Genomic DNA, 16,285 nt, shown 5'->3' with positions numbered 1-16,285 from the left:
CCGAAATGGAGACCACAGAGCATATAGTGCTGAGATGCACAGACCTTCGCCCGACTCTGGCAGAGTTCCAGTGGCAGATATGGAAGGGGCATTAGGTTTTCCCGGGGAACGAGGGCAAATAGACGAGAAAAGAGTGGCAATAACGAAGGGGAGGCTAGAGGATTGGTGGAGGAAGTCAAGGGAGAGATACCATAAATCGGGGAGATAATATTTCCTATACATTTTTAGACAGTTATTTTGGGGGGAGGAGGGGAGTGAAAACTAGTTTAAGGAGAAGAGGATATAAAGAAAGAAAAAAATAGGAGGGGGAGCAAAAGTCTACGTGGCGCCAGCCGCCGCCCGTTACAAAGGGTATAGCCGCCATCCATCCATCCAGAAGGTCCGGTTGGAGTTGCGCCGTCCTCCTCGCCCTCCTTTTTTTCTCTCTCGCATGTGGAATCGTAGAGAAAGGTGGAATCATGCCGCGGAAAGCAAAATACGCGGCAGGGCCAAGCGGGGTGTGCAGGTGCGGTTGAGCTGGGGCCAGGTGGCGAGACATTCGCAAAGGGCACAGTGTGGGCACAATGGGCTCGTGCAAAGGTTAAACAAGTGCCCGCTTCAATCTGCCTGATCGGGGCGGCGCGGGAAACTCGCAGCGCGAGCTAGGGGCCAACTTGGATGCCGCATATTCAAGCAGACGTAAAACACAGAATTGCCTTTGTGAGGAAACCCAATTTGAATGAGATGTGCGGCACTTAAGAGAGAACAGTAAATTCTAGTGACTAGGATGCAGCACTTTGATTTAGGGCCGGAATTTTTTGACAAAGGTTACCACAAATCGTTAAGTTAAAGAAATAGGTGTAGGAAGCTTATAAATCCGTAACTCCGTAAAAAAAGAAAGAAAAAGGTATCGTAGTTCTGTGAACTGCACCCGTTAGAATATCAAAGCTGACAAATTTAATATTGACACGTGTACTTGTTTATCATTCTCGGGTGATCACTTTTCATCGGCTAACAAATGTTAAACATTATCGCTTAGTGCAGGAAGCATATGCATGTATCGCAAGTTTCTCGAATGTAATCAATGGTTCTCTCCTTCGTCTGCTGTCACCGAACCTTGAATAATCTGATTGCAAGTATGTGTGCGACGCGAATTGTGCAGTACTTTCTGGAAGACACGCGGGCACTGGCGATCACCCTGAAATCTTCCGACGACGAGTCGTGTGTATACAAAAGCCGACGCTCTTGACTCGCAGGTAAGATTTTCGACGTTGGCTGACTTTGCTCGCTGCTATCGTTGTGCCTTGAGTGTTACTTGTAATGCAGGGCACACATTTGCCCAGTGAAGAGTTAAATGACGTGTGACACAGCTTTGCTATTGTGTCGTTCTTCACTGTCACTACCATGTGACAGTATATTATTTTGTAGCTTTTGTAAATTTGTACCATGTTAAGGGTTTAGTAAAAGTCTTACGTATTAACAGTGTCTCAATTTTGTCCGCTTTAGAGGTATTATTACGTGCAGTTTACAGAATTGCAATGTCATTTTTCATTGTGTTAGAGAGTTGCAAATGTGATGGCACCGTTTTCTCAAGTTTTGCGATATTCAACAATCCTTATTTAAGAAAATCTGCAGCTTAAATAAAATATCTGCGTGTTACATTCACTAGATTCAAATTTTGTCTTTTAAGTGCAACAAATCTCATCAAATTCAGTGCAATGGTTGCCGAGAAGAACGATTACTCCGTTACAGAAGTGCCCGAGCTCGCGTCTACTTAACGGTCCGTATGCGAACTGGATTATAAGCGTGATTAGCAATGCGGTCGCAATGCGTGCGGCAGCACACGTGACACTGTATACCCACTAGTCCTGTAGCAGGCGGCAGTCCTCGGCGCGCAGCAGCAGGCCACGGACTATGCTCGCGGTGTCTGCCATGTTGGCCGAGATGGTCAGCCTCGCAGACTCGTGCTCTCGAACCTGCAACGGAAGTGGGGCATTGCACGCTGACTTGCTTCTCTGGCCGCACGCTCCTTCTCCGTATGCACGCGCAAATTAGATCCATCCTCGTCCACTTCTGAGTGTCCATCTTCGGTTACGCAGACATTTACACTGACACGATGATCTCTAACTCTGGACTGCAAAATGGCAAAACACGTTGCACTCAACAGCACAGTAACATACAACATGTAGGATGCATGTATAGTTGCAGGACTGTATATACAGTAACATACTAAAAGCTGTGTCATTGGCATGAATAATCTTAAGCCTGACTATATATCTATTACATGAGTTAATTACATGCGCTGTGCCCACCTTGTCGACAAGTGATCTGAGGCGGGCGTACTCGTCGGGGAAGTGCGCCCTGGACTCGAGATGCTCCAGCTCCAGGTAAGCAGCCAGGGACTGCACCATGTCGGCGGCCACGTCCATCAGGTCCGTCTCGATGCTCACCTGTTCATTCGGGGGCAAAACAGGCTGCGATACCTGCAGTGCTGCAGTGTGTGCACAAACGTTGGTGTCTCTGCTGTGGGCACGTGCGGCGGTGTGAGCGGGACGGGAGACCGTGCAGCTATACAAACGGCTTTCCTTCAATCTCATCTAGTGTGCCACTGATACTGCAGATTGAGCTGCGATAATATGCTGCCAGCATTCTGAGGAATCTGCGTGGCGTGGGTGTCGGGGCATTGTTTTTGCAGCGCAGCATTGCATTTACCTTGCCTATACAGCATTGCGCCAAAAACGCCGTCTAGCTCCATACCGTGCAACTTTGCTTTTGTTAGTGTGTCGCCCCTTGAGGCGAAACTGCCTTTTTTGTTATTTGTTTGTTGTGAGTAGCTTGGGGGGGGGGGGAGAGTCTACTGTTTGGATTAGTATAGTAGACTCCGTGAGCTTGTATATCTTTAGCATACTGTTGTGTTCTGTGCTTTACTCATTTTTTCTAGCCGTCCTCTGTTATATTTTCCTGCAATGTGTGCCGTTCGGAACCGCAATTGTAGGCAGCGTTGCAGGCTCCGCCGTATTTCAGACGCTACCAGCTATGAGAGACGCCGTGGCGAAAGACTCTGGATTAACGTTGCCCCCCTGGGGCGCCGCCGTGCACCCAAAGAACGCAAGAGTCGAACAGCAGAACGCGCAGCCGCAATCAGTGCCTGCAATTTGAGACTGCGCTCGAGGGTGCCGTGGTGCCATGCATCACTTGCACACATTTCCAGAGCTACACACCTCTCCGCTGGCGTCCGCATCGATGGTGATAGGCTTGAGGCATCTCAATGCCATGAAGCTCACCCGGAAAGATGTGCCGGCCTGGCACAGGTCTTCGGGCAGCAGGAAGTTCTGGTTCACCCACGACGCCACCTGCGAAGGAGCTTACTTGGGGTCCATCGGAATTTCTATTGAGCGCTCCATCAGTGTCAGGAACGCGCCAGTATACCTGTATTGGAGCCATCCGCAACCTCACGTCTATATATCGGACAGTGAGTGCCCTTCAGGCACGGTATCGAACCGGAACCCTACCGAAACCGGGGAGAACCCGTGCGAACCAAAACGTTGCGATTTTATTTTTATTTTCTATTTTTTTTCACTCCGGAGTGACACCAAAAAAGAAAAAGAAAATGCTGTTCGGTTCAGGTGGGCCACCTTCTCTGGACCCATGTATTGCTGCCTGCACTTGTAGTGGCTAAACCGTGCCAGTGCGTACAACACAAGCTCTAACCGTGCCACATCATTTGTGAATGCACACTAGCTCACTGCCGTGATTTTGGATGTGGCAGCATGATTTTCAAGGTGTTGCCTAAATTGGGAGGCAAGCATGTCGGTACTACACTCTTGATTGAGTAAAATTTGGTACCGTAAAATATTTCGCCTTTAAGGGATGCTTCTATGTTGGGCGGTCACTTTTGATCACGCTGCATGGTACGTCAGCTTGGGTTGGCACGATGAAATTGATGTATTGCTTCAATGTTCTTCCACATTTAACGTCAATTTAAAGCGAAGCTTTCTTTGCCTCTTCCTTTGACTTTTCCACTGCTGCTGCTGCTGTGGCTGTTTTGCATGCAGCATAGGGGGTGGCTCAGAGCGCGGCAAAGAGGAAAGGCGACGCGAGAAACTCATTTGGACCTTTCCATCGCTTGGCATGTGCACAATGCCCTCTGGTGCTCCCTGGGCATTGCCACATTAGCCTTTTGACAGCTGTAATTATCCGTGACCCCCACTAAAGCATTGCAGACACTGTAGCGCTTACCTTTCTACTAATCTGCAAGTCCAGAGGGAAGCTAGAGTATGGACCCTAGAATATTGTGCTATCTAGCTAGACCATAGCTAGATAGAATGGTAGAGAGGAGGCAGAGAATACGTAGAACCGAGGCAGTCGCAAAACGAGCGACGAACTAGGGATGTTCGATTAATTTTTACTCTATTTACATTTAGTCATTCATAATTTTAGCTTTTAATCGATCAAGCGCTTTTGATGCAGGGTTTTTAATCGATTAATTGATTGATTGACATTTTTGCCAGGCACTTTTAGGAAGCTTGAAACACAGTTATCTACTTTTGTAGTACCCTAGTTTAAGGTTTGAGAGGTGAAACCAAGCTTCAAACGCAAGTCTATAAGCATTTGATAAAGGTTAATATTTAACTTGCTAAAAACTAAATATAGTTGGCACAAGTGCCCTTTGAAAAGATAACACATGTTATGAAATGGCGCTTAGAGCAGAATTAAATAAGATACATAGTACTAGTGAACCCATGTAAAGTGTAATCAACGAGAAGAAAGGAGGTTAACCGAGGGGCCCAATTTTTATTAGTCATATCATAAGAAGCCAACACACAACCTTCGCGAAATGCGAAGGTTGTGGGTTCGGTTCCCACCTGCGGCAAGTTGTTTTTTCATCCACTTTAATTTCCATTAATTTATCGTTTCTTTATTTCATTTATTAAGCACAAGTAATTTTCCCTATGTTGTCCTTGGTGTCAGTGTTTGTTGGCTTCTTATCACATGTACAGTGTAGTTAGACAAGAAATAAGAAAAATGTCAGAAGTGACAGGTGAAGTCCAACTGAAATATGCGAGAGATTTCAATACGCACAGGGGAAAAAAAAATTGCTAGCTTAGGATTTTAAGTCACATGCTCTTTTTTACAGAGCAAAGGAATGTCATTTGGCTGGGATGTTTGGGTAAAACCGACACCTTCTTTTGACTGGACACACAACCAGCATGCAAGAATAGACGCTCGGACGCTATGGATTTGCTGGAATTGACACGAACTCTATCGCTATGTCAACATAAGTGCTCCAAACTGGCGCGCATGCTGTACCACCTCTTTTGCGGAGCGACACGACGACTGGGTCATTATAGCATGCTTTGAATTAAGAGGGTCTTTAAAGCCTCCGGCTTCACGAGGCATGGGGGAAGAGTGGAGAAGCGCTCGGCGTGGCATCACACGGAAAAACAGTCGCTCTACCACAGTGGCACAGTCGCTCTACCACAGTGGCACAGTCGCTGCTCGTGTGCCGCAATACCAGTACGATTTCAAGAATTTGGCACCACTCCTGTCAAACTCTCAAAAGTGATTAATCGAACCGGCCTAATCGAATCAATCGATTAAATGAAAGGTGAACATCGATAAAGATTAATCGTGTTGCGGGATACATTTAATGGATCAATCATTCATTGATATTATCAACCCTATGACAGCCTTGTCTCTCTCGCAGTTCTCATAAAATGGGACAGGGTGGGAGAGGGAAAAGGGGACGTAATATAGACATGACAGCGGTTGCGGACAAACTGACTGTACGGTACGGTACGGTACGTCTCCGCTATTTCTGAAAAATAAACACGGTGGAAATATTGACACGTGTACTTGTTTATCTTTTTCAAGTGACCACTTTTCACCGTCTAACAAATGTTATCGCTCAGCGTGAGACGCGCCCGCATGTATCAGAAGTTTCTCGAATGTTATCGATGGTTCTTTCTGCTGTCTGTTGTCACTGAAGCTTATGTAATTGGACTGCATGTGCGGTGCGAATTTTGTAGAACTTTCTGGAAGACATGCAGGCACTAGCGATTACTCTGGAACTTTCGATGGCTCATGTATAAAAGCCGACGTGCTTGACCGGCAGAGCAGCACGTTTTCTGCATTTTTTAGCACGCAGAAAACGTGCTAAACACGCAGTACACATGGCACTAACGCCAAACAAGCGAAACTGATGATGTCTCCTGATGACACAGGGAGCTTTTACAGATTTTCTGAACTAGACAGCAGCGATTTCAGCAATGGTGGCGGTGTAGTCTCTGATGTCACAAACGCAGGGTAGCCAGTAAAAAGACATGGGTTGGGAATGCAACCAATCTTTAAGATTCATTTTCAGGAAAACTAAATGACCTGCAGCCACATTGCTTGGCAAGTATAATCAGAGTGCAAAAGAGAATGTATATTCAAAATTTTATTAAGATCAGTGGACATCGAAAAATCGCCGGAGTTGCCCTTTAATTTTAAAGCAAAGCTTTATTTACCCCTTCCTTCGACTTTCCCGCTGTGCTGCTGCTGCTGCTGCTGTGGATGCTGCTGTCTGGCACTTCCCGTCGGGGGTGGTTCAGAGCGTGTGTATACATGACAGGAGCGAGTCAAAGAGGAAGGCGATGCGAGAAAGTCGTTTGGACCTCACCACGTCGAATGTGCACAATGCCCTGTGGAGCTTCCTGGGTGTGGCCACGTTAGCCTCTTGACAGCTGTAATTATCTGTGACTCCCCTCAAAAGCACTGCAGAAACTGCAGCACTTCCCTTTAGCAGAAAGAAGAGAGTACAGTCCAGAGAGGATGTAGACAGAACTGTAGAGAGGGTGGAGGAGAAGAGGCAGTTTCTATATAACGGGGGAGGGGGGCAAGGTGACGTGAGAAGGCAAGGAAACCCTACTACTATACGACAGCGGTTGCTGGGAAACTGTATAAGCTGAAGTTCAAGGTACGATACAGTACATTCCTTGTATTTCTGAAAAATAAACACCATGGAAATATGTCAAGTGGACAAATTACGCAGGGCGTACAGAAGCAGAGCCGCATTAATTAAAGTGCACTGCAGGGTCCAGGCGACACTACTGAAGCGGTCGACCGTCAAGCACTTCTGTGCCCGCCGCAGTAGCTTTGTGGCTACACATTACTGGAGGTCGTGGATTTTATCCCGACCGCGGCAGCCACATTTCAACGGGGGCGAAATAGGAAACGCACGTGCACTTAGATTTTGGGACACCTTAAAGAACACCTTGGGGTGTCAAAATTAATCCAGAGTGCGCCACCACGGCGTGCCTCATAATCTGATTGTGGTTTTGGCACGTATAGCCCCATACTCCAATTGAAGTTTAATACTTCTGCCACCACGCGACGTGTCATGTAAGGCAATTGCAATGCTCAACCCTCTCAGAGGTTATGAAATATGGCGCACAACGCCTCAAGCAAACACCTCTCCCTGTGTGTTATGTGTACTACGCAGACAAACAGCAGTGGTGCACCCAAGGTAAGGTTTAACATTAACTCACCACTCTCATGTTAGACTGAACGAAATTAAGCTTTTGCTGTCAATATTACCGCTAGTTATCATCAACCAAAGCAACCGCGGCACAGAAGCTTCACATACATCGATTCCCACAGTGCACGGGACCCGCATAATTTTGAAAACATACTTATTTGTCGACTATCCTGAGTTCTTGAATATGTTTATTTGCAAAACGACCAACTCCTCTCGGTATGTGGTTTGGGAAGGAAGAGGAGGGGACAGGGCAAGTCAAAATTGCGTGGACCGGTTCAGGAGAGAGTCCCGAATTTCTGTATTTTTGTGTGTGTGTGTGCCCCGTCTTTCCCTTTGTGTCCATGGCTGAAAATTTGCGGGACGGTGGGCTGTATTCCCACCTGAGATGAAAGACGTCAGCTCGCTTTGCAGTGTTGTACCTCAAACACGCATGTCCGCTATGGGCCAGCTTCGCAAAGTGTCAGAGCTGTGGCCGTTCTTGCTCTCCTTAAGTTTGTATAATTGCGGAATGGGGGGGGGGGGGGGGTGATCCGGGTCTTCTAGCAAGTTTTCCAATTTTCCAAGTTTCTTAAGTTTTCTAGCTTTACAAGTTTTAGGTGATAACATTCTTCCTCTTTATTTGATAGGACCTCAAGTGCCAACTGTCAGGATCATGTACATTTAAACTCGGAATCAGCGCCTTATGCAGGGGTATCGTATCTTCCAGTGCTAATCTTATGACGACGTCAACCTATTGCTTCGTCAGGCGATATAGACACGTGAGGATACCATTATTCTCGTATATCCGAATTGTAATCTGGAGCTATCGCCTTCAGCTTGTGTGTAAGTCGTACCTTAGGAATTTTCAGACGCAATTTACTTTGAGAAATTCAATTAGTTCAGTAAGGTGCTTGCTCTTGGTGGATGGCCTAGGATAATGCGGAGGTATGCTTCACTTCCGCACACGTGCGTGCGCACGTGATTTACGTGTGCACACAATGTATCTGTCCTTGATGCGTGGTGCTCTGGCCGTTGCATCTTTCGCATAGCGCGTGTTGTGACCGTAATCGACATTATGGCAAACACTATCCGAAGACCGTACCTCCACCTCACGGCCGCAGACAATCAGACAAACGTCAAACGGCAGCTGGAAGAAGGCTTTGTCTTTGAGTTTCTGCGTAACAGAAATATGTTTGCTTGTATGTTCAGATTACAAACCGAAGCTATCATGTCTGCAGGTTGTGTGTAAGTCGGACCTTGCGAATTCTGACGCAATTTACTTTGAAAAATTGAATTCGTTCAATAATGGTTTTGGGCTTGGCCGAGAGAAATGGGCATGCACGCTGCTGCACTGCCGCACGTAGCGTATAGTACGTCGCTTGTCTAACGTTGGCAACAGCGTCGCTGTACATAGACTTTCACTGGGTGGAATGGAGGCGGATTTTTTCCCCTGTGTTTCCATACATCTATTGCCTAGCTCCATTTATCCGTATGCCAAAGTATTTGTATTCTTTTATCCAAGGTATATCCGAGCCCTGTATTGACATTGTCTGTTCACTGTTTTTTCATTCAATACCATAAATCCTGATTTTTAAAGCTAAATTTTAATCCTGCATTCTCACACTCCTGTCCACAGATATTAGCCAGACGTTTCATATTACTTTGCTTGCTAGCAAGCAACACAGTGTCGTCCGCATAATACAAAGCTGGAAGCTGCTGTTCTACTATTGTGCCCGCCTCTAGATATACCACAGATTAAACCTGATATTGATTCTTTCTAGTGCCTTTATAATGTACATCATAAACAGCTGTGGGGATAAAGGACACCCCTGTCTCAGTCCCTTGGTGATGTCAACATTCTCCTCGCTCCTCACCCCTTCCCATTCAACAAAAACTGTATTTTATTGGTAAATCTCCCTCAAAAGCTGTGTACATGTCATTGCCTAAGCCTTCCCTTTCCAGAATATTCCACAAAATGTTGCGGTCTACATTGTCATGCGCTCATGTAATGTCTAAGAAAGCCACATGTAACGGTCTCCTTTCTTCTCTGGATATTTCAGTACGCTGAGTAAGAACAAACAAGTTATCATCCAGACATCTACCGATTCTGAAGCCATTCTGAAGTTATTCCAATATGCCATTATGTTCTGCCCATACTTGCAGATTTAATTTAATCGCCTGCATTGCTAAACTGTATATTACCATTGTAACGGTCAACGGTTACATATACGAGTGAATTCTTTCTTTTCCCCCCTTACCTTTATAAATAAAATTCATTTGTCGCCAACTGTCCGGTATTCGCCTGTCTTGTAAGCTTTCTTCTACTGCTGCCAACAAAGCTTCCTTTCTTTGTGGTCCTAGCTCATTAATTAGCCTAACGGGAATCTTGTCTAACCCTGTGAAAAAAACTTCCGCTTTGCCTTTCTTCCAGTTGAAATTTCTCAGCATCAGCTCATTTCCCATCCAGTTTTCATTTTTTTCTTTCTCAGAAACCACCTCGCCATTGCCTTGAAATGATTCGGCTGTTATTTTTCGGATGTAATTTAATGCCGCTTTCCCTTCCAGTTTGTTTCCATCTTCGTCTAGTATATGTTGTTGTATTGTTGTTGACTTCCTGCCTAATAGGCTAATGCGGTTCCTGAATCTAAGTGCGGCCTTTCTTTTCTCACGTTTTCAGACAACCAACGCTTACTTTCACCTTTTATCTTTGTTTGAACCAGTATTTGAGCGACAGTTTCTTTTCCGGTATATTTCCCATTTTCTGTTTAATTCATCCTGCGGCAACTGCACTCCTTTGCCTGCCCTATGCTCTCGTGATGCTTCCTTTCATTCATCGATCAATCTTGTATCTCCATGTTCCACCAGCTTTTCGGTTTCCGTTTTCCTTTCCAACAAACGTGTTGCTTCTCTTTCCTCATTTCTCTCATCCTTACACTTAGAATACGCTCACTATATTCCCACACTTTGCTTGGTCATTTGCCAAGTTCTTTCTCGACTCTATGTTTGTTATTTGTTCAGCATTCAAATTTGTACTGGCCAGTCATGGCTCCTTGCTCCCTTTCCCAACTACATACATATACCGTTTTCAAAATTATGCGTTTATAGTCACTCTCAATGTTGCTATGCCCTTCCTCGCCAATGACCAGTTCTCTCAAGTTATCCTAAATTCCTTCCATCATTAGACAGTAATCAATGGTCAATTGCCTATTTACGACTTCCCATGCGATCTTGCCATCACACTTATGCCTGTTATTCATGATAGCGACGTTACGTTACTCACAGAGATGTAGAATTAACTTACTGTTGTCGACGGTATAACCGTCTAAGTCCTGTATGTGGGCATTCATGTCACCTAATACGACCATTTCTGCATCATTCCCGAAACTCCTAATGTCAGCACTGAGGTAGTCCACTAACTCTTGATTCTTCTCTTTGCAATTTTTTACCGTCCACAAGTACGTTACGCCTAGCCAAGTCTTTACACTTACTGTGTTTCTTGACGCTTTGAATTTGCTCTTTCTCATTTGGCTCCTTGATACATGAGTGTTCCGGCTCCCCCACCCTTTCATTCCGAATTAGCTTTATTGCTGACACTTGAGAAAACCAGCCAACAAAAACTGAGACGCAAAACACGACAGAAAGAGAAGTTACATGCACCCTTCCCTAACATAATCCTCAATCATTGGTGGTTTTTCTAAGTCTCTAAGGAGCATTTATGTAACTGCATACACATCTCTTTGTGCATTATTTAACTGCCCCTCAATCTCTAGCCACTTTTTTTTGTCTTCTGCCGCCCTGCATGTTTGTGTGGTCTATTGCACGGTGAGCTCTCTTCTTTTCCTCCTTTTTCTGTTATTGATGGCGATGCTAGTCGGACGTTCTCCTAGGAGACCTTCTTTGCTGCTTACCCTGGCCTCTTGAGCGCCCATGGGCCACCAAAAAAGCAATTGCGCGACCAGCAAGTCGCCAGTCCACTTCTCGTCCAAGCCTGTGATTGAAGTGGATTACATCTCATTGAAAACGACCGTACCTTCTCACTTCCTTGTTGACTTCCACAACCTAGAAACCTTTCTCTCAGATCACTCTCCATATCGCCTCATTAGCGGCCGCAGCCGCTCATTTTACGTTAGTGCCATGTACAGGTACCTCCGGCACTGTGCACACGACAATTTGCACCCGAGGCGTCATCTCGCGCAAGTCGTCTACACCCTCGCATCCACCAGATGCTCACCTTCGCGGATCCGTAAAACTATTTACGGACCCCTTTACAGATGGATGGATAAATAAATGTTATGAGCATGCCCTTTGTAACGGGGCGGTAGGTTGTGCCATCAAACTCTTGTTGTATTGCCTAATGTCCTACCTATGTTAAAGAAAAAAAAAAACCCACAATGAATTCCCATAACCAATGTTTCCGAACTCCAATTGTGAACTTTGTTTGGGTACGTCTCCATTGTTTGTCGTTTCCCCACTTCCACCGATCTTCCAATCGCCTCTTACTAACCTCTATTGCGGACATGTTTACTTCCCGCCTGCTCTCGCTGAACCCAAGGGCTTCAAGGAGGCCAGTGATTCCTAAATCTACTGTTGGGCAGATACAGTCACATTCCAATACAACATGTTCTATTGTTTCCGCAGTTTTACCGGCGTATGCTTTACCGCGCGAGGCCAGCGCCATCTGATGGTGCTGCAAGGAATCCAGCGGTGCATCCCTTCCGCTGTGATTGGTTGAATTGTCTGTCAACGGAGACGAAGAAATCCTGGGATCTTAGTCATAAAAAAATAAAACACTATCGGAAGCAGCTTTAGCCATAAAGTGGGACTCGAAAAAGATGTCATGCATGTGCGCTAAATTATCGCGCTGTGCAGCTTGCCACATGATTGATGAACGTACCCTGTGTGGCCTGTCATTGATGCGGAAGCGGACGCTCCCTGAGGCCCTGTCACGTGGCTCCCTCTCCGACAGCAGCAGGTAGGCAGCAAAGCGGGGCAGCTGCCGCGACAGCTCGAACACGTGGAAGTGACCGCTGCGCACAAATGCAGCGATAGGGTTGGAAATGAACTGTGCGATCTGCATCCACTGATTGTACTGTCACGAGCCCAGCGCAGAAGCACATGTGATACCGCTGACGACTTCATCGCTCAAGTGCAGAAAGTTGGGCTATACACTTGGCACGAGCCAAACAACGCATACAAGGCGGCAAGTGGATGACGCAGGCACTGTCAAATGGAAACATACACCGATCGCTTTTCGTAGCCTGAACCCAAGTGGTACTTCGTAGAAGGATGTTACCAACGGTTTTCGATCGCCTACAGCTATTAGAATAATTCTTCCAATGAGTTTAGTTGGCTTTTTGGGATCAAGTGACCTTGAGTGGAAAGCTGTAAAGGTGAGATTGAAACTCCGCAAGGGTCCATACGGCGGCAAGGCACTCGTATACTGGCATAGTTGGACTCCGGGCATGGTAATTATTTTAATGTCATCACCCGCCTGCTGTTGTGCGAGTACACTGCGCACTTTGCAGATCAATGTTACTCGCGTGAATTTCAGTCTGGGAGGCTCCCATTGCTTCACGGCAATAGGAGCAGAGTCGGCAGAATGCCGGTGCTTCAGCAGGAACCGGCCCAAGGCAGAGAAACTGCCCTCTAAGTCAAGCTGACATCGATGACACTGTGTTGTACTCCTGCTCAAGCGATGATGCCTCAGGTGAAGAAGGCTTCAAGAGAGTGGTACACTGGAAGGCCAAGAGAAGAAATCTCAGTGGATGGTCTTCGCCAAGTAAGTCAACTGTCATGCCACAGCGAAAGCCATCAGCGCACACAATTCTCTTTATGCCTGACACACCTGTGGACAACCTCAACTGCCTTAATCATCAAGCAATTTGCATTGTTTTGGAGGCTCTTGCGCGAGGAGAAATTAAGTATATCAGAATTAATAATCGAAAGAACTGGCTATTGATGTCCACAACCGAAGCGCAATCAACGTTTGATGGCAGCAAATCTCCTGGGCAACATTAATGTCCAGTACATCATTCCACAGGACCACGAAACCACAGCTGATTAGAATGACAGAAAGCTGAGCTAGTTGGTAAGGATTCATTATGCAAAAAAGGTGAAGCGTGCAGACAGGACAGAAGAAAAGAGAAGTGGACAACACAAACGCCGGCCGCGTTACAACATTAGTGTTGTTCACATCACAACACGGCGTTCGTGTTGTGAAGTGTCCTGTCTGCACGGTGTCCACGGTGTGCTGTCTGCACGCCTCACCTTTCTTGCATAACCACACCTGATGTTGTTTATCATAATGACGCATCAATTAGCGATAGCGACCTGCCAATATTAACCAAACCTGCTACAGATGGTGTTGCCTTACTGCAAGCTTGGTGCCTTGGCAGTTCGAGCTGTGTAAGGCTCGACTTTAAAGGTGACTGCCTACTATCACACGTAAAAGTCTGCCACTTTCGGCATGTGGTAAGGCCTTTTGTATGCAAACCACTTCAGTGCAGAAAATGTCAAAGTCTTGAACACATGAGTGCTGTCTGCCGAAATTCAATGGTATGCCCATGATGTTCCGAACAAAACGACGCTGGCACTCGCCGGGCAACGGAACTCAAGTGCCCAAATTGTCAAGGCTCGCATGCTGCATCCTCAAAAAGCTGTCCATGCCTAAAGAAAGAGTAGAAAATCTTGAGGAAAATGGCCGGAGACGGATTATCACACAGAGATGCTTATGCTGCAATAAGGCGACATCGCTCCCGGAAACAAATGTCTACGAAATCCTCTTTTGATCTGAGGGAGACGTCTCGTCCGGCAACGCTGCCTCCCGTTCCATGTGTCTCCAATAAGAGCACGAATGTCAGCGAAAAAAGCGTCCATGCTATTGACACTTCACCAAATAAGGCGTGGCCGGCGCTGCCGAAGACATGCCACACACCAGAGCAACAGCTCATGACTCACCACTTTTGTCGCTGCAGTTGACTACATGCGAGACAAGGATTCGCAAGTGATTGATATGCTAAAGTCTATCACGAATATCATGCGTCTACCATTGACAAACATGGACACTCCGGCTGCTCGTAGCGCACTGCAAGTACTGGACACGTTGATTCCAGTGCTTGAAAGCTTCGCATAGCACCATGGTCCACCCCTCACTGCCCTTCCACAAGGAAGTCCAGAAAGCTTCTATTGCAGTGGAATGCCCGGGGCCTCAAATCAAGAATTTCAGATTTTAGACACTTTGGCTTCAAAAATCGTTTTCCCATCCTCATAATTTGCGAACCGAACGTTCAGAATATCATCCGCATTTCTGACTATGAGGCATTAATGTCCTCTACCTGTGGTGATGTGAGCAAGGTCATCGTATATGTTAGATGTGAACTGACATACGTGTTGCACCCAGTCCCGCCTTACAAGGACAACCTGTACGTTTGTTTAATTGTATAAAACAAAGGACGTTACATTCACTCTTGTCGCTGTCTACATTGCTTCTTCAAGTCGCTTCAACTCTAAATGACTGCATGACGTGTTGTCAGCGACGCGCAGCCCTGCGATTCTGACCAGAGATATTAACGCTCCCAATCTGCTTTGGGGGAGCTTGGACTCCAGGCAAAGGAGATTAGCATCCTTTTCCACAAAGCACGAGCTTTATTGCCTCGACGGTGGTAGTCGACATATTTACGAGGGCTTACATACAGCAACTGTCTAGTTCTTTTGCAAACAGCGCGAATAATGGGACACAGAAAGAGGCACACGACACAGGCACTGACTTTTAACAAGTAGGTTCATTGCGCGAGTGCAGAATATATAGGCAGAGAAGTAATAGTAAAAACATAAATGGCATGGAAACACGAAAAGAATGATTTGAAGTTACATGTGGGCAGAGATCGGTTAAATTTGCAGATAACTGGATGGATGGTGAACTGATGCATGAAGGACCACGTTGGGTGATGGCAAATGCTTTGATAATTTCATGCGTGCGCTGGTAAGCGTGCTTTTGGATGGATGACAGTGACTTTCTAAAATACGAGATGCATTTACATGACCGGCAATGCAGAGCAAGGTTGCTGCTGTAATTTTGTTTTATGTTGTTGGCGTGCACCCAGAGGCGATCGTTAAGACAGCGTCCCATTTGTCCTACGTAAGAGCGCCCGCAGTTCAAGGGTATTTCATACATGACACCTGTGATGCAGCTGGTGAAGGGCTCCTGCTGCTCCTTTGTCGCAACCTTTTTTGTAGGGATTGTCTTGGTTGACCCTTCTGCATAAGGTGTTCAGCTTTCCTGGGGCTGAAAAAACAGCCGAAACACCTGCCCTTCCCACAGCCTTTTCCAATCTGTGTGACATCCCGTGCACATAGGGAATGACAGTCGTCTTCGAATTATTGATCTTGGTTTCCCGTGTCTTCTTTCTTTGGTACATTTCCGCTAACATGTCTTCCGCTAGCTGTACTGGGAGAATGCTCGGAAAACGAGCCAGCAAAAGCCACTGAACCTGGCCTTCAAAGGCTATTTCAATCTCGTGTGTGCATGATCTTTGCATTACATTACGAAAGATGGCTTTTGCAATTCTCTTCACTAACCTTGAGTGAGCTGATGAAAAAGACAAGGGGCTTTTTGCTGAGCGGCGTGCATACCTCCAGCATACATGTTCTTTCTTTAACAATAGGAGAAAGTCTAGAAAGCACAAGGTATTGTCCTCTGGTATAGCTCCTTTGTGAGCCTGATATCATTCATATTATCTACAAAGCTTTTGTAGACAACCCGTACCACTGAAGCATGATTGCCTTCGGTCACCTCAATGAAGATGAGGT

General features: G+C 46.1%; 2 protein-coding genes across 3 annotated transcripts in view; one reads left to right on the top strand and one right to left on the bottom strand.

The window, feature by feature from the left end:
• LOC142559732 (sodium-dependent glucose transporter 1A-like) overlaps positions 1–16,285 on the top strand; it is a 253,170-nt gene that overhangs the window by 9,136 nt on the left and 227,749 nt on the right. For both annotated transcript variants that reach the window (XM_075671324.1, XM_075671321.1), the window contains exon 2: positions 1,142–1,235. The gene's annotated coding sequence lies outside the window, so the exon portion shown is untranslated. The remainder of the gene's footprint in view (positions 1–1,141; positions 1,236–16,285) is intronic.
• The window catches only part of LOC142559852 (BBSome complex member BBS2-like), a 220,939-nt gene that overhangs the window by 20,210 nt on the left and 184,444 nt on the right, over positions 1–16,285 (bottom strand). The window contains exons 11-14 of the mRNA XM_075671532.1: positions 12,372–12,504; positions 3,201–3,332; positions 2,292–2,429; positions 1,843–1,955 (exon numbers count right to left, since the gene is read on the bottom strand). Coding sequence (XP_075527647.1) covers positions 1,843–1,955; positions 2,292–2,429; positions 3,201–3,332; positions 12,372–12,504 — 516 coding nt within the window. The remainder of the gene's footprint in view (positions 1–1,842; positions 1,956–2,291; positions 2,430–3,200; positions 3,333–12,371; positions 12,505–16,285) is intronic.

Source organism: Dermacentor variabilis, chromosome 10 (assembly GCF_050947875.1).
Source record: "Dermacentor variabilis isolate Ectoservices chromosome 10, ASM5094787v1, whole genome shotgun sequence".
Classification (NCBI taxonomy): domain Eukaryota; kingdom Metazoa; phylum Arthropoda; class Arachnida; order Ixodida; family Ixodidae; genus Dermacentor; species Dermacentor variabilis.
The sequence above is the reverse complement of the archived record's forward strand: the minus strand, read 5'-3'. Positions and strand labels throughout refer to the sequence as shown.